The sequence below is a fragment of the Gordionus sp. m RMFG-2023 genome, chromosome 2, assembly GCF_954871325.1.
Source record: "Gordionus sp. m RMFG-2023 chromosome 2, tfGorSpeb1-WG-v2, whole genome shotgun sequence".
NCBI lineage: Eukaryota > Metazoa > Nematomorpha > Gordioida > Chordodea > Parachordodidae > Gordionus > Gordionus sp. m RMFG-2023.
The window spans coordinates 21,006,175-21,034,006 of record NC_088776.1 but is presented as its reverse complement, the minus strand read 5'-3'; the positions used below and the strand labels follow the sequence as shown (position 1 = coordinate 21,034,006).

Sequence of the window (27,832 nt, the reverse complement as noted above, 5' to 3'; positions counted from 1 at the left end):
TTTTTTTCAGACTGAATAGTTTTTTGTAAAATTATTATGGGTTGCTTTTCTATATAAAAATATTTATATTATTATTCATAATTGTACGTCAATAAAATTTTACTAAAATCGTGCTTATTTTATTTTAGATTTGGCTACCTCATTATGCTATATTGTTGGTTGTTTTTTTTTAAAAAGGGAAAAGAAAATATTTTTAAACGATTTGACATTTTGCATGTAAATGCGTGAAATTTTTTTTGCGAATATTCCATCTTTTTTTGTTTTTAAAATAAATATTATATGTGTTGTGAAATGAATCTATATATAAATTAACAAAAAAAACTACGATTTTATTATTTTTTTAAATACATACGTGAAGAAGGACGATAAAAATATTTGTTGTAAACTTCAATTTTTTACGAAAACATGTATAAACATATAAGTTAAGTTTTTTTTAAAATGACATCAAAAAAATATATATTTGGGGGAGAAGATGGGAGGGAATCAAAAAAGGTTACAAACCCGCTTCCCTCAAAAAAAAGTAAAATTATGTTACCAAAATAAACGTTAATTTAAATATAAAATATCTCAGTTACGTTTTATTTTTTAGTTAATTTTTTTTTATTTTTTAAAATTGAGAAAGTCTATATCGATTTAATTGAGAAAATATGTCTATTTTTTCATTCGAATATAATTGAATGTCAGGGGCACCCGGGTCCAGGTGAATTTAGGGACTTTAAACCGGAGAAACTTGAAGAGAACAAAAAATCACTATTGCTATTATTATTATTCGCAGGACCGTTACTGCCACCTATATTAGAAGAAGAGGAGGTGTGCGCTTGCAAGCTTTTGAGGCTATTGCTGAAGGCCTGGAAATTCATATTATTGTAAGAGATAGGGGATGAAGAGTTAATATTGCACGAATTGGAAATAGGAGAGTACAGAAGTGACTGCGAATTGATGACTCCACGATCTTCGAACGAAGTGTTAGGTAGCAATAGCAAGGGGCTTTGGGTAGTTATACGAGACGTTGAGACGGACGAAGACCTGAGCTCTGTCAGGCGTGATTTCAATTCGGATATTTCACGTTCGCGTTTTGATAACAAAGCTTAAAAAATTATTTGTGAAATTAAAATATAATAAATAAATAGGAATAACACAATGTAATTAAATTACGGGTTCTGGAGTAAACTAATGAAGAAATATATGACATGTAAAATTATAAATTAGTTTAGATTTTAGAGTGGAGGAGTTGATAAGGGGTCCAGCAAAGCGATTGTAATGGGCATTGACATTTAATAGAATAACCGAGGGAATATACAAGCATGAGAAGAAAAAAAATTATTTTATATATTTATTTATCATAGTACTTTAAACAAAAAAATCAAAATCTAGAATGAGTTTGCTTTTAACATTTATATTCCAGACTTAGAAATCTTATAATTTATAATGTTTCTCGCTCGTGTCCGATTTTTAACATTGCAAGGATATGGCCTCTTGAGAAAATGTTATAAACGAGTTAATGTAAAAGCTATAATTTTACTCATAGTGTTTAATACATTTTTAGAACTTTAAAATTTTGATTTGAAGGGAAAAATTTAAAGCGAAGACCATAAGAAAAAAAATTCGGAATAAGTATCAAACAAAAATATTTGCATTTGCTGCAATGTGATAGAATTGTCGTAAATTTGATGGAGTTTCCGAAAGATAAAGATAACAAAGTTCATGATCATTTTTTTTATAATTTTTAATTTAGAATTCATTTTATTAGTTGGATTTGTTGTACTAACACGTGTCTCTTTAATTAAATTTTATCAATTTCTTTCTAATTATTATATAGTAAATAAATTCTTCTTTCAATTTACGTTTTAATCCTCTTTAAGCCAAATTTACAGTAGTTATATATTTTCTGGCTCATAAGTTTAATATATATTTGTTCACTGAATGAGGTGATGTGATGTAAGATAATTAATAATTATTTCAGGCGACAAGTCAATATCTTATTGATGATAAGGTTTAACTCAGCCTCGTAAGACTCTTATGCTAACCTAACTCATATTTATGTCATCCTAAATTTTATATTTATCTTTTTAAATCAATAAGTATTTAATATAACCAGGGGTCCGAACTGAATATTGGTTCGGATAAAAATAACGTTCGGTTCGTAAAATATCGATTCGGCTCGATCCCCTAAAAACTAATTTGAAAACTTTTATATATAAAAATATTACATTTTGATTTGTCAATTATAATACCGTATGTAAAATAGCAATATAGAAAAGTTTATAAAAATTAGACTGACATTTATCAATAATAATCTTTAAAACAACTCGGATATAAATTAGAATTTTAGCAATATACTGGTAATAACTTTTATTTTATCTTATAGGCAGGGTTGCCATGTCTCTCACCATCAGCGGGAGACTCCCGCAATTTTTTAGTTTACACGCAGACATCTCACTCCCGCAATTGGAAATCTCTAGCAAAAATCTACTGCATTTTTTTAATTTCTCCCGCACAATTTTGTTTAGCATTTTAACGTTTTTAATATATAAATAATTGAGACAGTAATTGATTATTTTTAAATAAATTTTAAATAAAACATGTCTAGTTTGTAAATTTCTTTCTATCCTGTTTTATTTTTATCCAATAATAAATCAACATCATTCATTTCATTCATATTATATCATTTTCAGTGTGTTTGTGTATAACATTATAGGGCTTGGCGCTTAATTATCCCATTTAAATTAAATTAAATAAATAATAAAATAATATTATACTTATTTCAATGATACTGATAATTATTTTATTTATGATAGTTCAATCATATTATTAATAATACAGATGCAACTACAGTTGCGGAAATCGTATACACTTATCATGTAGTTCAACATTCAAAGAGCTATCTATCTTCACAATTCGGGTCTAATCTTTTCCCCATAATATTTAACGACTCCGATATAAGTGCAAACTTTATTTGTGGTAGAACAATGAGCAAGGCTATCACAAATGTTTTAGGACCTGAATCCAAGAGGTCAATTCTAGACGATTTAAAAGGTCGACATCCATATGCAATTTTAACAGATGCACCTAATAAGGGAAATATTAAAACATTTCCTTTGATCCTTCTCTATTTCAACAGGAATAAGGGCATTTTAATAAAACTGTTAAAAAAATTTCTTCGGATAGTGAAAAATCCAACGATATAGCTAACCACATAATGGTAAATATAATACTTCAGGGTTATCAATGAGTTCCATATCAGCTTTCTGCGCTGATAAAGCCTCTATGAATTTTGGCAAAAACCAAAGTATATTTGCCGAATTGAGGCAGCACAGTAATGACTATACCAATTGGTTGCATATGCCATATACTAAATTTCTTGCAAGGCAATGAATGTATTATCTAGGATGTCGAAATAATTGTGAAAAATATTTTAACGAATTTAATTCATCAATTAAAAGAGTTAATGAATTAAAAGAGTTGGTGGAGTGGTCTGACTTGGAATGGTGTGAGTTGTTGCGACATGTCCCTATCAGGTAGTTATCATTAATACCTCCTATCAATAGAATTTAAAATTTTATGAACTTTTAAAAAAATACTTATTAAATTAAGACTATAAAATTTGTCCTAAAATTTTGGAAAAATTTTTTCGAGGAAGAATTGGCAGAAGCATATTTATGAATGGCTTCACGTGTAGGAAATCTATTACATGCTATTAATATTCATTTGCAATCAGAAGAATATCTATTAATGAAGATTCACAAAATTATGCTGCAACTGTGTTCATCTTTACAGTTAGAAATTGATACTAATTAATGTATTTTTAAATGAAGCAAATATTTTTGTTAAGACAATTTTAGAATATTTGCAATCAAAATTTGATTTTAATAACTCTATTTATAAATGAATAAATATTATGAACTTGGAACAGAAACCATCAATTGATGCTATTATTAATTTAATAAATATATTAAAATACCGATAAACATTGATGTCTTGGAGGATTTTGTAATTCTCTTTATTTTTTATGATTCGCCAGAATACTTAAAGTTAGATGGTCTAAAAGCAGAGAATTTGGTGTGGAAAAAATATGATATGTTTTCTCCTGATCTCATTTTAATGCCTCATCGGAGCGCATTTTTAGCCTGATGAGAACTGCCTGGAAAAAGGAAAGAAATCGGATTGCTCTAACAACATTAGAGGCCGAGCTAATGGTTAAATAAAATCATAATATGTCATGCCAGCAATTTTATAATATCTCAATAACGATGGTATACTTTTAGTTCCATTATTTAAATCTCAAATAAAATATAATTAATATTATAATTATTAATTTTCCATTTTTTTTTATATTTTATAAAATCTTATTTATACATTCGCATAAAATAAATATATATAATTTTTACATTATAAAATTAAAATAGTTTGTTTTTATAAAAATTTATATTGTTTTAATATATCAAAATGTTACAAAATAGGTAAAAATAGGTAACGATTTTATTTTGAAAAATAGTTACTTATTTTATTTTGAAAAATAGTTATCGAATTTGTATTTAATAAAGTAATTATAAAAAATAACAAGCGGAAAACTAAGTCAATTCAAAATCCCGGCTGGCCCGCAAAATTTTTTTTTAGCAATTTTTATATTTCTACCGCAATTTTCATCTCTCCCGCAAAATACCAAATTTCTCCCGCAATTTGAAAATTTTGACCTGGCAACACTGCTTATAGGCACAAAATCACGAAACTCGAACAGGTTCACAGGCATCTTGGCGGTTCAGGTTAGAATAGAAAATCATTTTACCGTTCAGATTCAATAAAAATATCGGTTTAAAAGTTCGGTTTAGATCTCCGAATAATCAACATATTACTCATAAAAAATAATATTTAGCATTGAAAAATAATCTAATAAACCCAAAAAATATTAATCATTATAATTAATAATATATTATATTATCAAAAAAAGAAGAATTAAGTGAGTCGTTTATCTGAAATTCAATAGGTATAGCTAGCCTCATTTATTAGAGAGCCAAGGACCGGCTTTAGTTGGTTCGGTGAATGTCCAGTGCTAACCTCTGTTTTAGATATTAAGTTTCTTTTGGTCCCCCAGTTCTAGTTTTTATTAAGTCTTTTTTGGTTCCCCAGTTCTAGCATGTATGAGCCGCTTTTTGAAAAAAAAGGCTAAGTTCCGAAGGTATATAATGTTTATACCATGATAGAATTGTCAATATTTATTGCGCTTTTTACCCTATGCATCTTTTAGGATTTCCCTATTAAGATTAAGGAGAAAGGCTCTATATAGGAGATCTTATGCGGATTTTTTTCCATTTATATCTAGCGTTTGTTGTCAGTGAATATCAATCAAAAGGGTCTCAAAGTAGATGGAATGCCTTAAGCCTTTAAACTTCACTGAGTGATTGTATGAAATGTTAGTTCTGGCTATATAGACAATAAGTGTAGCTTCGAGTCTAAGAGCATCGTATGCTCAGAGAAGTGGTAGGGCTATCCCGCTATTCAATCTTACTCCCAGGGCGAATTTAATTCGAGTCCAAATAAAATAATTTTGGAGGTGTGTTAGTGCCATCATGTACAATCTAGCTCCCAGAATGAAGCTCATGTCACTTTAATTCGAGGTCCAAATAAATTGATTTTTTAAAAATATTAACTGAATGAACTTATAATTTCAAGGCATTATTATATAAAAATGCAGCACGTCTCATAAAAGTTGTTTCACATTTCTTTGTAGCTATGCTTATTTTTGATGATTAAAATAAATTTAACATAGAATTATCGTGTGCCTTTTGCATTTATTGGTGTAGATCAACCCGGGTAAACTTGGAAATCGCCATAAAACAGAGAAGAAGGAGAAGGTCAAGACCGGACTGAAAACAGATAGAAAAAGACTGAACCGATTTTTAAATCCTGCATAATCTTCAGTTACACCTGAAATCAAAATAAATAAATAATCATGAACTATCAAATATTTTATCTTGACTTTAGTTTTTTGTTTTACTTTCACTATTTTTGGATTTTTTAAAATTGAATTTAATAAAAATAAGAGAATTAACCCCAAATTAATTTTAAAAAATGGGTAGGAAGATACCATTTTTTAAACCGCACCATAGTCTGTACCTATGCAAATGAAAAGGGTTTAATGGTCCAGACCAGAAAGATCAAACCAAATATCGTTTTTAAAATCGGTTCGATCGAGTCCAATCCTCATTGGCCTTCGTTAGTATTATTATAGTTTTATTTTAATATCATTATCATATACCTAACTTAATTTGTGTCGAGAGGTTTTGGGATGCTGATATTCAAATGCAGTTTGATTTATTTAACATAGAAAATATAAAAAGAGAATAGAATTGATATGAATAGAAACACATTCCAGGCAATAATAATTAATAACTCTTGAGGATCTTCATAAAAACAAAAGATTAATAGAAGATAAATATTTGAGAACAAATGTTAAATGCATTATATTTTTTTACACTTCTACCAGTATAAAATAAATATTTTTTAAGTATAAATTATAGGGTTGCCAAAAAAATAATTTATTTATATAGCGACTTATATCATTCCGCTTTTTTTAAAAAAAAAATAAGTGGTTTAAATCAATATTTTTAATAAAATTCTAGTCATTAAATTACATCCTAATACTTAATATAAAAGACAAAGACGATTATTCCAGAATTAAATAATTTTTCTAAAAAAAATATTAAATTGCACTAGTAATCATTACTTATTAGAAAAATAATTGTTAATTTATAATTCTAATCTCAATATAGTTATAAATTATTTAATATTCTAAATTAATATTAAACTCAACATTTTAAATTATTTTATTATGTTGTTAATGTAGTGCCAACTGTTTTTCTTTACAATAAAAGAATAAGCAGTTTGCCAAATTAAAAAATTATTTTAATAATAATAGATTAACAATCACAAGCATTATTCATGCCCTTGGCATTGGTGTTTTAATTTAATTGTTTAAAAGAAAACTAGTTTTCCTAAACGATTCCTAATTTTGGAATACACCACAAATTATAAAAATACTCTCTCTACTGAAGTTGTTGATTGTTTTACTATGATTCTATTCTGAATTAATAGTTATGCTAACCATCTTTCAATTTTTTTAACTTAATTATTTTATCTGATAATATAATTTAATTATCGGGTCAGAGGTAGCTTGGAATTTTACCATGATAGATGTGAGATTATTGTTAAGATAACAAACCACGTTCCATTGTCACTTCAGTCTCATTTTTTGTTATTTTTGATTAGGGTTGGAAGATAGGGTAAGAATGTGCCAGTTAAAGTATTAAGTAATGTTGAATTTCAGGATGGTGGGTAACCATATATATATATAATTAAATAATAAACTAATTTAGATATAATTAAATATTTCTTTAATTTTGTCAAATAACTAACATTTTTAAAATGATTAGATTAGTTTGGATTTATGTCATATTTTGTTATAAATTATTTGATTTATCCTTGGGAAAAAGGTTAATTAAATATTTATCATAATATAATTTAAAAACCAAACTCTAGTAGAAAAAGGAGAAAGGAGAGCTCTAAAAATACTTGATTTTTGGGGCATACTAAACAATTTTGACACAAAACTAATAATCAAGATTATTTTAAATTAAGAGTATTAACGAATGAATGATATTACCTTAGCATTTTAAATTGGGCTAATGTATCAGGACACCCAATTGGAAAAAAACAGTAACTAAAATTAAAAAAATAAACCAACCTATTTTATTAGTCAAAAAAAATAGAAAACATCCAAAATAGTATACGTTTTAGAAAATATTGAAAAAATTTCTTTCTGACTAAATGATATAGATTAGTTCGATTTTTTAAACAGTATGTACATTAAAGGTCTGCGAATAGCAAAATTTGTACCTGGCTTAGCCCGTTTCTAATTTTTATAACTAAGGTAGCTTGGCCCGGTTTTTTATATACAAGGCCTAAAACAAATTAATGGACACCAAAATAAACAACTAATTATAATATTGGATAGTAGTTAAATTAAAAACAATGCACTTTACGGAATATTTCTATTAAATATCAGAATTCATAAATAATCCAGCCAAATTGTTGCCAGGTCTAACATGATAGAACCTTTTCAGACATTACCCAGGCCGGCCTGGGGCATTGCAAACATCCGTTTTTTTTATTTGACAAAATATTAAATTAGTTCATGACTTATCAACTATTTTTTTCAGCATGAAACATTAACTTTTTGAAAAGTAATATATATATAATAAGGTAAAAAAAATTTATGATGTATAATATTACCCAATCTAAATCTGTACTATTTTGATTGATATTAGTATTTAATTTAAATATGAAAAATAGTGAATCAAATCCGGTCTTTACTATAGGATTTTGGTCCGGTCTTTGACCTTCACTAATAAATACAAGAGACACACGACCATTCTGCGTTATATTTATTTTAATTGTCAAAACTAAGCATAGCTACAAAGTAATGTGAGACATAACTTATATGAAACGTGTGGCATTTTTATTTATTAATATTTTGAAATTATAAGTTCATTCAGTTAATATTTTTGAAAAATCACAAATTTTACCAACTCTAATCAATAATAGAATGTATTAAATATAAAATTGATCTATATTTTTTGATCAGAAATATAATTTGTTAAGTAAAAAAAATAATTTGACAAGTAAAAAAAAATACTTTTTTAAATAATTAATTTTGGATCAATTATGAAAAATGATTTTTGCCATTATAATTTAATTTTTAAATGTTATTAATTATGATACCTAATAAGAGTAATTAAGGTTATCATCTCTTTTTGGTGACTATTTTCTTTTAATGCCCACCTACTTATCGTGATTACGTAATGGGCGGTGTAGTTGGGTGAGTTAAATTTATTCTTAAAATGGATGAACGGGTAAATTTAAATATTCTTAGAGCGAAATGAACAAGAAATTTATATTTCGCAAATCTATTTTTCGAAAAAAAGTAGTGTACTATGGTAAATTTTAATTTTTAAACAAAACGTACTACTCTAACAACACTGCTGGTGTACTAATATAGGTTTAAGAATATATTGGAATTAAAATTTTAAAAAAGTATAATATACTTTGATTAATTTCTAAGTTGCGTTTGGCTTCGGATAATGCCGAAAATAGGTCTAATTTTAATTTAGTCTCCGCATTTAAACTCGTTTCCAAATGGACATTTTTGTTTTTCATTGCCGAAAGTGCCGTGATCAATATTTCCGTTTCATTTTTTTGATCCTTCATTTGTCTCAATGTCTAAATATGATATAAATAATTAGATTAATTTTTCTTAAAAATCATTTATTACATAATCTCGGTAATAAATCTACATCTTTCGCTTCATCAACTTGCTATTCATTTTTTAAGCCCAAAATAAATAACATAGCAAAAGTAATAGGAAATGAGATAGGCGGCATATTATCAACATTCAATTTAATTAAAGATATACAATTATATTTAGGTATACTTTTTTAAATATCGTCCAATCTCATATAAACGTTTTGCTCAAATAAATAATAACAACCGATTAATTTCCTATAAATATTATGCAAACTTAAATTAAAAATTTCTAAAAATATATTTTTTTTTATAAAATGTTACTAATTTAATTACACTCTATCAACACAGTGCCTTAAAATTTAAGCTTAGAGACTATTAATATTTTTAAAATTAATGCTCAAAAGCAATCCAATACTCAAGCGATCATAATTTATCATTTAAAAAAAAGGTACCTGAACTTCTTTCTCTAATACCCATAGCTGATCATCTCGAATTTTAGCATCTTTGCAAAGTTGGCGAATATCATTTTCCAAATCCTTGCGCCTATTTTTGCAAGATTCGGTACATTCGGTTCGGCTATATTAAAAAAAATTATTATTTTATATCCATTATTTAAAATATTTTTTTAATATCGAATAATGAATGTTAAATATATTGTAAAGTTTAAAATTTTCTATATCAACTCAAAAATCAGTTAAAAACGTTTTTAAAATAAACCTTAATCTAAGATCTACATAGGGTTGGCATGAATTTAAAATCACTATATTTTACGAAACTCACCTTTTAAATAAAGTTACATTTTACTATATTTCATTCTACTATATTTTGCATATGACTTTTAATTAATTACTAAAAATAATTTATATATTTTCTATCAATTCTGATATTATTATTTTTTGATAATTACTATAAAAAATTATTGAAATAATTTTTCAAATTTAAGGAGATTTAAAAAATCTCTATTATTCAATTTGTTCTTTTTAAATATTGATATTCAATATTTTGATAATAAGAAATTTAATTCCTGCAGTTTTTGTAAAAATATTGGTCATAGTTAAATGTTGCAAACAACATTAAAATTATTTTTTAATTATAATTAGTATAAATGGCTCTCGTTATATTTTTCTTCAAGGAAATATATTACAAAAATTTAATTTAAAATATAAAAAAAATAATGATTTTCTTTAACTTTAGATCTACCTATTAAAAAATATAAAGGAGCTATATCTCATTGAAAACGAATATAATTGCAATTATATTCCATACTAAAAAGTCATATCAGTTCTCTTTAATTTACTAAATTTAACTCATCCCAGTAGTACCAATAAATTTAAATGTAGTAATAAATTAATCAAATAGTAATCTATCCAAGTTTGAATAATTCTTAGAAACTCTCATCCTTCCCTCACATAAAGACATCTTCAAACGCTTCTTTTTTAATTACTTTGGGCTAGATACCAAAGATGGCATATGATGATTGGAGTCATCGTACGGACGTTTAGCGTTTAAAAACTTTTTATCGGTAAGCTGAAGTTCCAATTTAGCTCTTAGTTTCTGCTCTTCTATCAATTTTTTTTCAAAATTGGTCAATTGAAGCTTGTCTTGTTGTTTGATGGTAACGAGATTATTTATTCTGTAAAAAGAGAAGGAATAATTTTATAAAGTCATAACTGGACTGCAAAATGACCAGTCTATGTCAGTCCACATTTATAAATTTTTGTAAAAAATAATAATGAAATGAGTTTATCTTAGAAAGAAATTTTAAATTACTAAAAATTTGCTTTAAACATTTGGTTTAATCTAATTTTTGCCCTTGGCATCCCATTAAGGGCAAAATAACAAAGAAAGGTTATAATTTAAATAAAAAATTCAAACACAAATCAAGCATATTACCGGAACCTGTATTCTTTTACTATCGATTATATTCCCCATATATGAGAACTTCCGTTCAAAATTAGCAAAATTTTAAATAAATTAAATTTAAAAAACTACAGATGCCAGATTTTACTCAAATCTTTTGTAATAGATAATTATTTTTAAATTAAAAAAAATTAATTGATTTTTATATTTTTTTCCTTATTTTATATGATTCGTTAATTCCAACCATTTAAAACTAATTTATTAAATCTATATTATTTAAACAATAATATTATCGCTTAGGCAATATTATCAAGGTTATATTAAGACAAGGATTTTCCTAAAATAGATAGCCAAATATTATTTTAACCTGGCCTCTTTTATCGGAATATTTAAATTCTCAAAAAATTATATATGTATTAAAAGACCTGGGCGTATTGAAACCTTCGAAGACTCGGACTTAAAACAAATTTAAATGGCATAAATTTACCTGCTGAAAAATAACATGAAAGATCATTTTAACATTAATTAGCTTCTCATATTATTGATTGGTACCATTTATAAAATACAATTAAAATGATATCGAATTACCAAATTTTAAAAATCTGGTCTGAAATAAAAAATCCTAGTCGGGTTGGGGAAAAAAATTCTATTTCCGTAAAAAAAATAAAAAAATGTGATTATGAACGATAATTTAAAATATATAAATTAATTATAATTTATAAATGATTATAATTGAAAATTTTCAAAAAAATGGTTTAAAACCTATATTATTTTTAAAAAAAATATAACCCGTGGCTAAAAAAAATTTTTAAATCAGAGAGGGCTCAATTTTTTTGTTTGAAATCAGGTTAGGCTAATTTCCCCTTCCCACACCGAACTTGGACATGATTTATTTTCCCTGGACGGTTTAAGAATTTTAGTCGTTTTTATGACTTATTTCTAAATATACAAGTTAAAAAAAAAATTAAGGTACATTCAAGCGTAACTTTTTGTTTTCACTACTAATGTTTAAGATTATTTCTGACTTGATTACCATCAAAAAAATTTTATTCTAGCTTTTTTTAAAAAGAATGCAGACCTGGATTAGGCCTGTCTGGACTTGCCTGAATCCCAGTTTTTAAAAAATTCAAAATCAGAATCAGTACCATATCCTTATTCTTTCTGTCGAATCCAGAACCAAGAAAAAAAATTCCTATTAAAAAAAAAAAAATCATATATCTTAACCGAGGTTAGGACAAAGCAATTAAGGATTTTTTAAATTTATAACAAGAATGGGCTTAACATTCAAATTAGGGCCAGGCTTTGCCTAAAAATAAATTTTAAAAATTGGGCCTCGAAATAAATAAATTGAATTTGCCGGCCTCTAACCCGGCCAAAGACCCGCAATAAACGGATATAAAGCCCTTAAATATAATATAAAATTTATGTGGAAAATCTCCTAAATAATGTATTATCTCCTAGCAAAATCCTGGCTATGCCTCTTAGTATGTATATAGTTTGGCCTTCCCCGTTTAAAAAAAATTCATATTCATTTTTCCTAAATTAAAAATCATATAAAACTATTTTTTCATTCTTAAATCCCCATTTAAAAAATGAAACATGCATAATATCATAATTTATATAATATAAAAATAATTGTTAAACTAGTATATTATAACTTTTAAAGCTAGAAATCTTTAAAAGGTACATTTTAAAAATCATCAAAATAATATCCTATTTAGTAACCCAATAATTTCATTGTATTGTGTTATGTAGTATACAATATTTAAAATTTAAATTAACTTCTTATGAAAGTAAAAATGATAATCGCATCGGATTCATTCATTCTCAGCTATTGAAATCTATTAGTATCCAAATAAAGCTAAGTAATGAGAAAATAAAGAGCTTACTTATTTTGTAGAATTTCATTATCCGATTTGTATTGGCCGAGCTCGTTTTTACAACATTTGTCATTATTTTGCAAAGTTGTGATCTGGTGTCTTAACTCTTGTTCGCATAAACGACTAGCTTGGAGATCATTTTTTAATTTTTTGATATCAATTTCCATCCTAAAAAAATAGTGAATTCGTGGTCGATAAAGTAAATAGAGCAAATCTTTATGCAGGGAAGGTACTTAAAAATCTCAGACAGGCTGACAAGGATCTGAATCGCAACGAATATCAATTCAGATAAAAAATAACAGTTCAAGTTCAGTTCGTAAAATAATATAGGTTCGATTTAAACCCTTATCATAAAAACTGATTAAAATTATGTATAAGATGTGTATTATTTTTAAAATTTTATCACTAAATAAAACCCATATATGTCAATTAATTTCTATTTTATTAACATTGCTCAAGCAAATATACTTAAATTTAATTTATAAACTATAATTAATAAACAGCATATATATAAATAATTAATTAAATTATTTTTAAAAAAAAATATAATTGAGCTGTAAAATTATAAAATTTTCAAGATTCTCTCCAGTCAAATTATATCTGTAAGTATAAAGCATAAATTATATGGTTGGGAACCTTTCTATACGCTAACTCGGGTAACTAGCATCGTTAAATAGAAATAACTAAAAAAATAGAGCCTGATACTAATCAATCAAAATTGATTTATATTAATTTTTAAGGGATATCAAAAGGTTCAACCAGGTTCATGACCTTTATAGAGGTTCGATTCAGGGTGATAAAATTTTTAACGGTTCAGATGTTCGATCTGAATCCTTACAGGTAACCAGTGATTTTTATTTTAAAAAATGCAAGAAAACAAAAAAATATTGATGATTGACGTAGAAAATTGGAATAATCTCAAGAATCGAAATTAAATCTTAGTTAAAAAAAGAGAATCTTTAAGGCTTGCAAAATAATGAATATTGATAGCCTAAAAAAATTGATTTCCTTTCAATTTAACCGTCACTCATCATAATATTATTCAAAATAAGATGGGTAATAATTTTTTAAGAACTTGTATAATCCTGTGAAAGTATTAGAGTAATCCTTCTCTTCCGTCAATATATTGGATTTAGGTTTAGAAGATGTATCGTGAGTAACTTCGTTGTACAGCAACTGTTTACTCGGCTTAATCAAAGAGTTATAGGCGCTTGTATTATTTTTGCTTTCGTCTATTTTTACGGATCGGGTCGCGTATTTCCCCGTTTTATCGCCAGCACTTGTCTTATAAACGCAAGCGTAATCAGTGACTGACCCTGTAAAACCGTTAATTTTGGAGGCAGGAGGTACATTAATTTTTGGCAAGGAATTTTTATTAATAGTATCATTAATAACGTTATTTTTGATATTGCACGAATTATGGGAGGCAATTTCTTTGCCCGAGTTTAAATCGGTGCCGTCCGTATTTTTTGGTTTGCTGATGTTATCGGCAGTAGGCCTCATTTCCATGTATCGGCTTTCGGGACCGGGTTGGTCAGAAATCCCACAAGTATTTCCTTCGAAAAATAAATCACTTTTTTTACTGGTATCAGCAGATGTATTGCTAATAATATTAGTTGGGTTGTTGGTTGCTTTAAGTGTATTACTACTGTTAGTATCAGATTTGCTTCGAAATGTATTAGAGTTATGATTATTGAGGGGGGTTAGATAATGGTTGACGCTATTGGGTACGTTTGTTAGAGAAGACCTTTTCTTATGGTGGTGGTGACCAGTAGGATAAATGTGATTGGAGTGATAGTGAGCCTCTGAATTTGAACGACTATTATTTTCCATTTGCTGCTGTAAAAATTCATCCTCCTCTTCTTCTCCACTTTCTTCTCCTTCGTCGCTTTCCTCCTCTTCTTCGATATTATAATCTTCGTGGGAATGTTTATCGCCCTGAGGTGAGAGCTTACCAGAAGGTGAGTAATAAGGAGAGCGGGCGTTAAAATTGAAGACTGATATGAAAAAGTGCACGAGCTTTGTGATGGAATAGAAGATACGACCTCCCGAACCCGGACTTTCTTCCTCGATTTCGTAAGACGTGTCTACATCGACGTTGGTTTTGCAATGACCGTTACCAATATGACGAATAGATAGATTATTGCAGCTCTCAAAAGGCGTGCTGCCATTAATTATTAAGTCATTCGAAATTATATCACCACCTTTGTATATGTGTCCATTTTGTTTGGGGTGGGCGTTTACATGTGACACGTTATCTGAAATTAATGATAGAAAGGGTTTTGGTTTTGAGTAATAATATAATTAAGACAATAATAATCGTCTTATTTGTTTTCCATGGTAATTTTATACAAAGTGACCAAAACAAAGAAAATACTTTTTTAATTTTATTACTTTTGTGTTTATCGATATTTGAATATGAACGCGAATTTGATTCAACAACATTTTCACCCTTTTGTTGATCATAATCAACCGGTAACGCTTTTTTAAGTAATTCATGATAAAAATTGTTTTCTTTGGCGATGTCTCTCTGTTTTTTCTATGATATACATTTTGTAAATAAATAAAAAATCAACCCATTTTTTAATATCAAATCAATCAGCCCGATCATTCTATTTTTAAGAATATCGTTTATCTTTATATATCGTTAAATTAATCGTCCGATATATCCAAATAGCGGATAAAAATTTTCTAGTCATGAGGAATTTTCTTAAAAATAATATATAATGGAATAGCCAGTTCATTTATTTTATGTGTTCATTTTGATAATTTCTCAACTCAAGGAATGTTCAACTAAAGGAATTTTTTTTAAATGGATAAGATATATTTAATGAAGAAAGGAGTAGGGTTAAAGGTTAAAAAGATAAGGTTTAGGATTAAGTAAAGATTTGAGAGATATGGGTTCGGGTTAAGATATTAAAAATAGCTTTTATTAAATTTAATCATTAATAACTAATCAAATTTTAAAGGTCACTTTGTAATAAATAAGCAAAGAGAAATTTAAATAAATCAGCTGGCTTAACGGCATTTCTGTTTGGACCATATCATTTATTTTATTGGTATGTTATTGGTTTATTTTATCCCATAATTTTAATATCGAAACTCGGATAGAATCAGTCTCTAAAACGCTGCATGGGGTACACCTCTATATATTATAATTACAAATCCTAGCTAAATTGGAAAAAAAACATTAAAGGATATTAATTATAAATTCAATTAAAAATAATCGATTTTTATTATTATATAGCATCCTTAAATATTCATCCAAATTTTTTGTAAAACGATTTTAATTTTTTATTTTTCAAATATCGGCATTTAAAAGAAAATATAACATAGTAACAGATTCAAAGTGGTATAATTACGGTGATGATTTTGGGGTGTAAATCGTTCCTACTACATTTTTTTCATTAATTTGGGAGGTTTAAAAAAATTAAGACATCTTTCTAAAAACATAAAACATGCGTTTACATAATTACTTCTGATGTGTATATAAAATAAGCTAATATACTAATCGAAGTTGAAGAATAGAATATTTCAAGCCAGAAATTTGGTTTATTGAATTTATAATATCTGACATAAGTAATTTTAATACCCCTTGATATAACGGCGATCATATTGGACTCAAGAAAATTTCAAATTAAAAAATATTTTTAAAAAACTCTTTAAAATAGTAATGAAAAAGATTTTCTTCTTTGATCAAAATAAAATAAAAATATCTCTGGGATAATAAAGAAATTAATCATTTTAATGTATTTAACTTCATAAATGTGTCGAATTTATATCTTTTTAATTAAAAAATTTGGTCCCTGTATAAAATAAAAATTATGAGTCCGTTTTATTCTGATAATCGTGAAGGCTATAAACGAGTTTATGTCAACGCAAGAATAAATAAATGTTATATTTTTGATTCTCTCCTGAAAATTAAAACTTTAAGTGGAGAAATCACATTGGATAAAAATTCATCCACTAGATAATAGCTAAATCATAAAGAAGGTAAGACCACCAGACGCCAAGTATGGGATTTATGGGCATTTACTCAGGCGCAAAAAATTGCTATTTTTAGGGGGCCATAATATAAGAAAATATTTTTTCAAAAAATATGATTTCTGCACCAAGAAACTTTCCAAGCCTTAAATTAATAAAAATATCATTAAGGTCGGATATGAAGCAGGGAATATATCGATTGTTTAATAGAGAAGGTATGAGATCAAAAACAATTTGGATATTGATCGCTATATTTATTTATTCTCTAATATCAATGCGTTCAAAATTTTTCTTGAAAAGCTTGAAAATATGACTGAATTTAAAAATAAAATGACTATTCAATCGGATTAAAAAAAATAGAGATTTTTTCCCAAACTTTACCTGAAAAAGCCAAAATCTTTTATAAATAATACATAATAGTTCGAAATATAATCAATTTATTTAAAAGAAATTTGTTCAAAATTTTTCAGACTCTGAAATAACTATAGAGGAATAGCAACAAGGCACAAATATAAGATTTGCCCAACCTTTTAAAAAACACTTGAACAGCCATGGGTTAGACATTTTCTTATGACAATTTTTTCATTTTGCACATATAATATTTGAAAATATGTGATTTATATTTTAGTATAAAAGATGTCATAAGATAAAGACGAAGAGCAATAAAGCATCCAAAGTCGCAAAAACAAGTGCCAATAGAATGTTGCGAAGATGCAGGAATTGAAAAGGTATCAATTCGTTAATGAACTAGAAATTGAGTAAGGAAATAAAAATGAATCATAAAACAAAAAGGATGAAGGAGAGATAGGAGACGAGAAAAATGAATGTGAAAAATTGAAAGTCCTGCTTGTAGGTTCAGAAGGAGTAAGTCAGGGAAGTGTTAAAAGACTACCTTGTGAACTTATAAATGCTGACGATTTTGTACTACTGGCAACAAGTGAAACAGAGTTAAAGGATAAGATAATCATAGGGAGATTCAAATATCGGTAATGGAGTTTCTCTGGGAAAAGTGGGAAGGTTTTGTTATTTGAAAGAGATGCAAAGTTAGGTCCAGCCCGGCCCGAACGGGCTTCGGGCGGGTCGGACCTTAGAATTTTTTTAAATATATCTAAATTTATCAATTTTATATTGAATTTTTTATGTAAAATAAAAATATTTGATTTTATTTATTGAAACTAAACGACATACAACATATGTCTTTTATTTTGAGTAATTATAAAAATTAATTTCCTATTTTAATAAATTCGGGCCGGGCCGATAAATTTTTTTAAAAAAATATCGGGCCGGGCTTGAAAAATTAGGCCCGATGCAGATCACTAATTTGAATGACTTGCTGAATGTGCATGGAAATGTTAATTCCGATGTTGTTGCAAGGGTAGGATATGTATTGAAGTTTTTTTGAGAGAAGTCGTCCTTTCTAATGATATCAACTCTAAAGCTGAAGGTATGTGCCGATCCACATATTTTTCACCAATCCGATCCGATATTTTTACTGATTTTTAATCACCCCCGTTTGAACCAAATGTAATTAAGAAATCAATATTTTTTATGCAAAAAATCGAATTTAATTAAAAATTTTTATTTCTACAATTAAAACTATAATAAAAAAATATATATTTAATAATATATCCATTTTATGCTGGTATGAATTATAAAATTGTAATATTTAATATATAATATATTAGATTTTTTAATAAATATGAGAGCCTCTAGATTTTCTGGGAATAATCTACGATATGGACAATCTATATCTCCTGCTGTACTGAAGGCAGACTCAGATGATTCCGCAGATAACGCACTTTGCAAAATTATCTTTGTCTTTTGTAAAATATTTCCATAATTCAGATACCATATTTTAAAAAATTCTTTTATTTAAAGTATAAATAAAAAATTGGCCTTATTTAAAAAGATTTAAAATAAATAAAACTTTGGGTGTTCCTTTCTATTTTTATAAAAAAAAACTTTTAAAATACTATAAATCTATTTTAAAAAAGAAATAAAATTTAAAAAAATTATTTAGAAAATATTATAATGTAAAAAAATATACATAACATAAAATAAAATAACAAAAAAAAGTAAAGTAAAAAGATCGGATCGTGTCGTGTACCGATCCGATATTTAATATCGGCACAGCCCTAGCTAAAGGAAAAAGTTTATGTAAGCTGTGTGAAAAGCTGTATAGCCTACGGCAACAAAAGTGGGTATTGAAAGTAGTGCACTAAATTGGAAAGAACTGAGATAAGAATTGTCAGATGAGAGAGAAACAAATTGTCGGGAAAAATTAGTATAGAAGCAATTGAAGAGTGGTACTGAGAAGAAATAAACTAAAGGATCAAGACCTTTGGGTGAAGATAATAATGGGCATTGGCATATGCAGCGGAGCCAAAAAATGCAGATGCCGGATTATATTTTTCAAAAATATTATTGTTAATATTAATTTATATTTGTTAATATTTATTCCTATATCATATATATATATATATATTTAATTACATTTATTTATCACATTCATCTACTAAGTTATTTTATCAATTAATTTTGATTTCAAGTTTTCCTTGGCGTAATTTACCTATTATTTTCAAATTTTAGCGGCGTAATATTTATCTAAATTTCTAGTCAAATAATAATTATCTCTGAAACTCCTTGTCCAACAGGGAGAAAGAAATTGCAAGCTTGTCCAACGAGATCGAGTCTCCACCATCAAGCAGTAACAGCTATTATGGAGTTAGAAGAGCCGATTATTAATGCTATTACTGAAATATCACAATGGCTTGATTTCCTCAGAAGCAAGAAAATTATTGGATTCAATACTTATTCAAAATTTTTTTACTCATTAGAATGTATTATTTAATTATACAACTATTATATGTAATACTTTTCAAAAACATAAAATTGACTTGATTAGGAAGATGAGAATAGCGGAGAGCATTTTATTAGAACTCGAGGAAATTAGAGCTAATGTTGATGAAGAATTTCATATTTTATATGTTATTGTTGAATCAAATGCAGAGTTATACGTGTTTAATAGCTATACGTGTTTAATATTTGCCCCCCTCGACTTGCAGCAAGCAAGCTCTCGTCAAAACATTAATATAGGATCAGTAGAAGAGTATTATAAAACAAATGTCCCCTCTCCCAACCTTTTTCATATGGTGATAGAAAAAAAATATAAATATTTGTTAGTTTTTTATCATAAAGATGTTAAAATATCTTATGATGCCTTATTAGCTGAATAACTATGATTAAACGATTAACTATGGTTGATACAGTCCCAAAAAATGATATGGATGCTTTGCATTATTTCAAACACATTTTAGATTATACTCCCAATGTATTAAAATGGTTATATACATTAGCAGCTCTTTAGTAAACTAATGAGAGAACATTCTCTTTTTTAAGAAGAATAACAGAGCCTTACAGATGTACCTTTGCAGGACACGGACTAGATTTTTTTAAAATTTTTCAGGCCGGGGTTTTAAAAATTTTCAGGCCCGGCCCGAATTTTTTAAAATAAATTATACTTATTTTTTATTTTTATAGCTAATAATGGCGATTTCAAATTTGGTTTTAAAATATACAGCTCGGCCCAGATATTTTTTTTGAAAAGGGCTGAAAATTTTCAGGCCCGGTCCGAATTTTTTTAAAATAAATTATATTTATTTTTTATTTTTATAGCTAATAATGGCGATTTCAAATATTTGGTTTTAAAATATACAGCTCGGCCCGGATATTTTTTCTAAAAAATTTTCAGGCCCAGCACGGGTGTTTTTTTTTAAAAAAATTACGGGCCCAGCCGGGTATATTTAAAAAAATTAAAATATTGTCCGGCTCGGGGGCAGGGCCTGCAAGTCTATGAAAAACAAACCTATGAAAAAAAACATCTGAAAGTAGATTGAATGATTTGGATCTTTTGAATATTCAAAGGCATTTAACGCCAAGCAAGAATAGATAATTGAGTAATTAGCTCAAAACATGCAAAATACAATTATTCCTAAGAAACTTTTTGTATATTAATTTATATTTCCAACATTTAAATTTTTTTGGAGGAATCCGGTAAGTGGCCTTGTGGTGTATGTGGGAAAGGAGTTGATAGAAATTCTATCCAATGCACCAGATGCCAGAAATGGGTACATAAAAGATGTAGCAAGGAAAAAGGCAGTTTGATGTTAGAAAGAATGACCTTTATTTGTAGAACATGCATGAAAGGGATACATAATAATGATAACCTAAAAAATGGTGGTCTGGATATTGGCAAACCCTAGAAAAAGTGGATAAGTTTTGTTATTTAGGTGATATGCTAAACGCAGATGGTGGTGTAGATTCTGCCGTTGTTGCAAGGATCAGACAAGCTTGGAAGAAGTTCAGAGAGATGTCGTCTATTCTTACAAATAAAAAAGTTTCTCTGAAGTTAAAAGGGGAAAGTTTACGTAAGCTGTGTGAGGAGTTGTTTAGGTTATGGCGGTGAAACATGGGCAATGAAAGCGACTCACGAAGCCAAATTAGAAAGAACAGAGATGAGGATGGTTAGATGGATGTGTGGGGTATCTCTGAGAGAGAGAAAAACTAGCAAGGAATTGCGAGCAGGATTAGGTATAGAAATGATTGGTATGGTATTGCGACGAAATAGACTAAGATGGTTTGGGCACGTGGAACATATGACAAGAGATGACTGGGTAAAGAGATGCACAATGATAGAAGTAGGAGGATAAAGACCTAGAGGAAGACCCAAGATGACGTGGACAAATGTGATAGCAGTGGATATGAGAAGCATGAATCTTACAAGTATTGATACCTGGAAATCGCCATAAAACGGAGAAGAAGATATATTTTTCAAGCAAAAAAATTCAAATTTCAATTTTGGGTTATTTTAGTGATTCATATCATGGGTTATATTCACTTTATATTTTATAATTCACATTTATTTTATAGTTTTTCAATGCCGGTTTATATATATAATTTTTTTAATTCACATTAGTTTAAAATTGTGTATTAGAAAAGTTATTAGTCCTAATAAATGCTTATTATTTTTAATTAACAATATTTCTTAAAAAATTTTAATACCGCCCCCCCAGACCAAATTCCTGCGTACGCGCCTGATAATGGGTATAATAAAAAATGGGTTTTATAAATAATGACACCTAGGATCATATGGATAATAGGGGTCAGAAAGAAAACTGGCTCACCTGGGTAATGGAATATTGCCAATAAATAATCAATGATGATAAAGAATAAATAGAAATATAGTGACAGCCTATGACTACAAAAAAATATGGGAAAATAGGGCTAGGGAACCGTAAATCTCCAAATAAATTATGATCTGTCTCTAATTTGATAATTCTTGATATGACAGATATATATGCTTTGATAAATGTGAATAAAAATGTAAGGTTATCTATATATTATTTATTATAACAAAGCCTTATATTAATATTTATAAACAATTTATTACATAAGAGTGATATAATATTAAGAAAAATATAATCTCACTTGACGTAATCTATAGCCTATATAACTTTTAAAGCCAAACCCTAGAGTAACCATTGGATATCCAATACTAAAACTAATTTAAAATATATATAGATTATTGAGATATACCAATGAGCTGCAAATGGTCTACATAGGTCTAAATGAAAGGGAACATTTTTCAATTCTCTTAGTCTAACTGAGGCCTCAATATAAACAAATAATAGCCATAAAGATATGGTGGGCAGACATATTCCTCTTTCTATGTAAATAATATTTATAAATTAGATTATTAATTGGTATAATTTTAAATATTACCAGTATGCCAAATGAATTGGACCCACACATAAGTACTTGCTGCAAAAAATAACCAGTGTACAGGTATTGTTAACAAGCATATCATATCAGAAGTTAATGCAATACATATGAAGAAAATTGAAAAGGCCTAAAAACATTTGTAAAAAACAATATTTGTAATTATATCTTACCAAGCCTTGATATTTAAAAGAATCGTATACACTACGAATTAGAAGCCAGAAAGGCCATAGATATTCAAATCTAAACTCTAATATAAAATCGGCTAGCAAGACGACAGCCCAAATTAAGAAAAATTTGATATATATGAATGTGCTAAAATATATGTAGAGTTTATTCTATATCTTTTAAGATTACCTTCCATAAATATTTTCATTAATCTTAGTTCGTCGGCTTGAACGTCTTAATTTTGGATAATCAAAATTTTTCCGTTTCATGAATTAAATTTGTGTTTTATGTAATATGCTCATATCGATAAGAATAATCGATGATAAAATATGATTTGCTAAATTAAAACGATTAGCGCATGCGTAATGAATACCAATAAATTTTTAGGGGTATGACTTTTCTTAGTTGGAACTATAATCTTATTGTATTAAAAATTTATACTACAAAATAAAATATAACATAATATAATATAATTTTAAATAAGAGTTAATAAAAGTTCTGAACAAGCAGTGTACGCAAAATACAGAAAAAATCTATTATTATTGTGAGCTACTGTTCAAATTTATAGCAATAATAATTATACTTCATTTTTTCCAAAAAATAATGCGTTTTGTTGCATATAAGCTTATAAATAGATAAGGGTTAACTCCTGGTGTGATGGTATAACATCTTTGTAGCGTTTTATTTTTTTAAATATTGCCATCACTTCAATGATATATACATAAGCGTAGCCAAGGGCAGGGCACATCATAAAATCCTGGTGACGTCTTGGATGTATATACATTAATAGATTAGCGATTCATTAATTAAAATATACCTATTTTGGAGTCAGCTGTAGCGCCATTTTGTGGTTTACAAGTCGACTAATTTTCGTATTTAAAATTATATGAATGCATATTTATATCATTTAATAGACGTGCATATCACAAAAAGGTTCTGAAAGAGCCCTATATATAAACACTTAAATTGCATTTAGTAAATGAACTGGAAATCTAGTAGTATACATATATATATTTTGCTTTATTTTGAACTCCAGTCATTGGGGTCCAGGATTTTGTCAAGGGAAGGGAGGGCTATTAGATAAATTTTTTCTTCATAAATTTTATTAGAGATCTTTAGGTCAACTTATTGTAGGTCTGTGGCTATATAAGATTTTTACAAAAATAATTTTGGGTTTTCACTTTTTAAAAAATTAAAATCTTTTTTTTAAAGAAATTTTGAATTATAGTCATTATTTCAAAAAGTTATTAACCTTTCCTAATTTTTATTTTATCATTGAGGGAGGAGAGTGGGCGGGAGGGGGGGGGGGTAGGAAGATTTTTATTATCTAAAATGATATTTACGAGAACAGGCAAATTGGCGATAGTTCTTGGTTACGCATATCTCTAGTTTTTGTTAGAAATAGGGGGGGGGGATAATACTTTAATTCAAATAATGTTTTATTAGTAGTGAGACCGATCGGAATCCAAATTCAAATTTTCAGAACTCAGATTGCACACACATTTTATTGTCGGATTTAGACTCTGTATTTAAAATTTATTTCAGGAAGACTAGAACCTAAACAGAATTTTAAATTAATTTGTTTCATTAGATTTTTATGAATATTGTTTTCAAGAATATAATCAAAATTTATTATTATCCTATAACGCTTAAAATTTTCCGCTTCATTCAAATGTTGTACCTTAAATGAATATTTAACAGTCCAAAATAAATTCGGATCAGATGACTTGTCTAATGTTTTTTTTAATCGATAGGATTGTACTCGAATCTTTAAAAGGTTCTCGGATTAAGCCGACGGGAAATTTTTTAATTCTTTTCTTGGATAGAGTCGGATTAAAAAAATAGTTCCGATGCAGAGCTTTATCATATTGCGCATAATTTAATTTTAAGAATGTATTAAATAATCTATATTATAATTTTCCAATGTCCTCACTACGTCATCGTGACGTTATGTTATCGATACGTATTTATTTTTATTTTTTTTTAATTGTTGATTATTTATTTAAAGTTTTCTAAGAATATTCAAAGTTACGAGTTTAATTTACTAGTAGAAAACCTGTCAAAAATGACGGGAAATGAGATTTTTATTCATTTTTTTACGATAGATGTCATGCCAGGTTGAAGCTCACAATATTAGGAAGCATCCAAGATCTTATAATTTAAAAAAAGTTTATCAAGCCCAGCTCAACCTTTAATAATTTGTAAAAGATACTCCCAAGTCAGGTGCAAGCTAATATTAATTTTGAGGTTCCAAGCCCAGTCCTACCCTATCAAATTTGATAAAAGGAGTTCACCCACTGATTGGTAAATCCGAGATTTCCCCTTCATGTGATGATAAATTATTTAGAAATTTAACTATCTCCAGGTTTGGGAAAAAGTTTTGAAAATTAATATGGGTTGGACTGGGCTTGGAAAATATTTCTCAAGATTAGTATTTGCTTGCAACTGACTTGGGAATATCTTTTACAAATTATTATGGGCCGAGCTAGGAAAAAATTTTCAAAATTATTATGGGTTGAGCTCAGCGTCTACATGAGCGGGTCCTATTTTTTGAGGGGGGTAGGGGATAGGCTGCTATGGGGGTAGGATAAATATTTTGGGGGGTTATCTACTAAATTTTGAGATGAAATTGGACAAAATTTATTGCTGTAAAAATTATTACTTTTATTATAGAATTATTATAATACAATTCATCGACCAAATCTATATATTGCAAACAATCATACAATTGTTTTCCAAATAAAACTTTCTGCTATCCTTTTAAATGTAATTTAAAAGGTTTAGATATTTCAGCAAGCTCATAATGGCATAATAATTAATTCATTGTAAATAATGGAGGTTTTAATTGAATTTATTATCTAAAAAATAAATTCTGTATATTCACAAAATATCGATAGTTGGTAAGTATATCGTTTGGATCGTTTGTTAGACCATCTGATTATAATTAGTTGAATTGATTACCGAACATCATGAAACATCGTTGGTTGAACATCATTGTTGAAACGTCGTTAATTGAACATTGCTTGTTGATTTGCTATTTGTATTGATCATCCCATTTCTCTTTCAAAATTTTATATAAATATTTTTTACAAAAATTTTATTTATTTATAATAATCATTTTCTATGTCGTAGGTCATATTCTCGCTTTTGAACTTGACTTTGAATTTTCGAATTTTGAAATTGAACTTGACTTTTCGAATTTTGAATTTTGAACTTGTTCACTTCTTCTACCTCTAAAAATTTTTTTTTCTCCTTTGTAGAATTTTCATTTGATATTTTGTTGTTGTTTAGCCTCAGTCATATCTTTTCATTAATTTTAGCTTGTTATTCTTATCATCAAGTCATTCGCTTGAACATCATCTTCACACTAGCTTGTTCATCTCGTTATTTATTATCATTTTTATCAATGTTTGTAAATATATATTATGATCAATATATCTCAAATAAAATAATTTTGGAATTGAAATGATAATGGAATAAATAATTTATCAGAATCATTCATAATAATAAGAATCAGGGAATATAGAATATTAGAATATTTGGAATTGTTTCATTTTATATTATAATTTTTTTTTTATTTATTATTTAATTATTTTTATTTTTAAATTTTACTCCTTTATTTTTCAATTTAAACACTTTTTTTATATCATAATTTCTCTTCAACTTGTTCTTTATAACAAAATTTCTCTTTCTCCTTCCATTTTCAACATATGATCTCCATATCCTACTCTTAATCTCTCTTTTAGCATCACGATATTTAATCACCTTTGTTTTAATTTTCTTTTCCAAAGTTTTTTTAAGTTTTTTATTAATTATATTTTATTATTTTCTTCAATTTTTATTTCATTATTATTTTTAATAACTATTATTTCTTCAATTGTTATCATATGATCTATTTCTTCTAATTTATAAGAATTTATTTCTTTTTTAACATTTGGTATTAATTTACATAATTCAATTTTATTCAAATTATTATTATTATGATATTTATAATTATAATTTTCATGCTTTTTATTGTAATATGTACCTTCATAATTTTTACTATCTACTTTTCTATTTTCCTCGATTATATTTACAATTTTATTAAGTATGTTCCCAAAAACTTTTATCCACGTCCTTCCCAGAATTACAATTTTGTCATTTTGGACTACAAAAGCATCTAAGTTTTGAGTTTTGTCTTCATATCTCACTTTTATTTTAACGATTCCTAGCACCTCTATTCTTCTCCCATCATAGTTAGTCAGTTTCGTATCCGATTTATTCAAGACTTTGATTCCTATCTTTCTAGCAATATTAATCGGCAATATCGAAAATCGTGACCCGGTATTTATCTGCATGTCTACCGGTATATCGTTAAGGTATATCGTAACTTTGTAATCATCATTTGCCTTGTCATCATCATCCATTCTATTTACGTCAAATCTGTTCTTGTATGACTGATTATTGTTCTGATTATTATTGTATTTTAGTATGTATCTCGATTCGTTCTGATGTCTATAATATCTATAATTATTTTCATTATATTTGTAATTATCATTATTATTATATCTATAGTTATCGTAGTAATTATTTTTATTGTTAAATCTTGTAAAATTATTATACGGTCCTGGCTCATTATACCCCCTATCATTATCATAAACTCTAGGATTATAATTGTTTCTATATCTTGGTTCATAATTATTTGTATGTCTCGAATCTTCATAATTATCGTATCTCGGTTTCCACTGATATCTATTTACGTGCGACTTCATCCCTTTATAGTGCTCATCGTATTTCATCATCCTTAAATTTTTTTACTAAATAATCTTCTAATTAATCTATTAATTTTGTTTTATCAATATTGTCTTATTTTAAATATTTCA

The 27,832-nt window shown here is 27.4% G+C and overlaps 1 protein-coding gene across 1 annotated transcript; it reads right to left on the bottom strand.

The window, feature by feature from the left end:
* Positions 1-304: 304 nt before the first annotated feature.
* Positions 305-23,303, bottom strand: LOC135923714 (macoilin-like). Its single transcript, XM_065458622.1, has 12 exons — positions 23,160-23,303; positions 22,976-23,117; positions 22,806-22,932; positions 22,620-22,749; positions 22,512-22,578; positions 15,435-15,579; positions 14,116-15,298; positions 13,050-13,208; positions 10,745-10,933; positions 9,753-9,876; positions 9,102-9,276; positions 305-1,087 (listed from the first exon to the last, which is right to left on the bottom strand). The coding sequence occupies exons 1-12, from the start codon at positions 23,237-23,239 to the stop codon at positions 681-683; spliced, it is 2,928 nt and encodes a 975-aa protein (XP_065314694.1). The 5' UTR covers positions 23,240-23,303; the 3' UTR covers positions 305-680.
* Positions 23,304-27,832: the final 4,529 nt, after the last annotated feature.

What these genes read in the sequence shown, in the direction of transcription:
- LOC135923714 (XM_065458622.1), bottom strand. Translation starts at nt 23,239, where the DNA reads ATGAAACGGAAAAATTTTGATTATCCAAAATTAAGACGTTCAAGCCGA. An exon ending in AGACCATTTGCAGCTCATTG is followed by an intron (nt 22,579 to 22,619) that starts GTATATCTCAAT and finishes AATTAGTTTTAG; the next exon opens with TATTGGATATCCAATGGTTA. An exon ending in CAACTTAGAAATTAATCAAA is followed by an intron (nt 1,088 to 9,101) that starts GTATATTATACT and finishes TAATTTTTTAAG; the next exon opens with CTTTGTTATCAAAACGCGAA.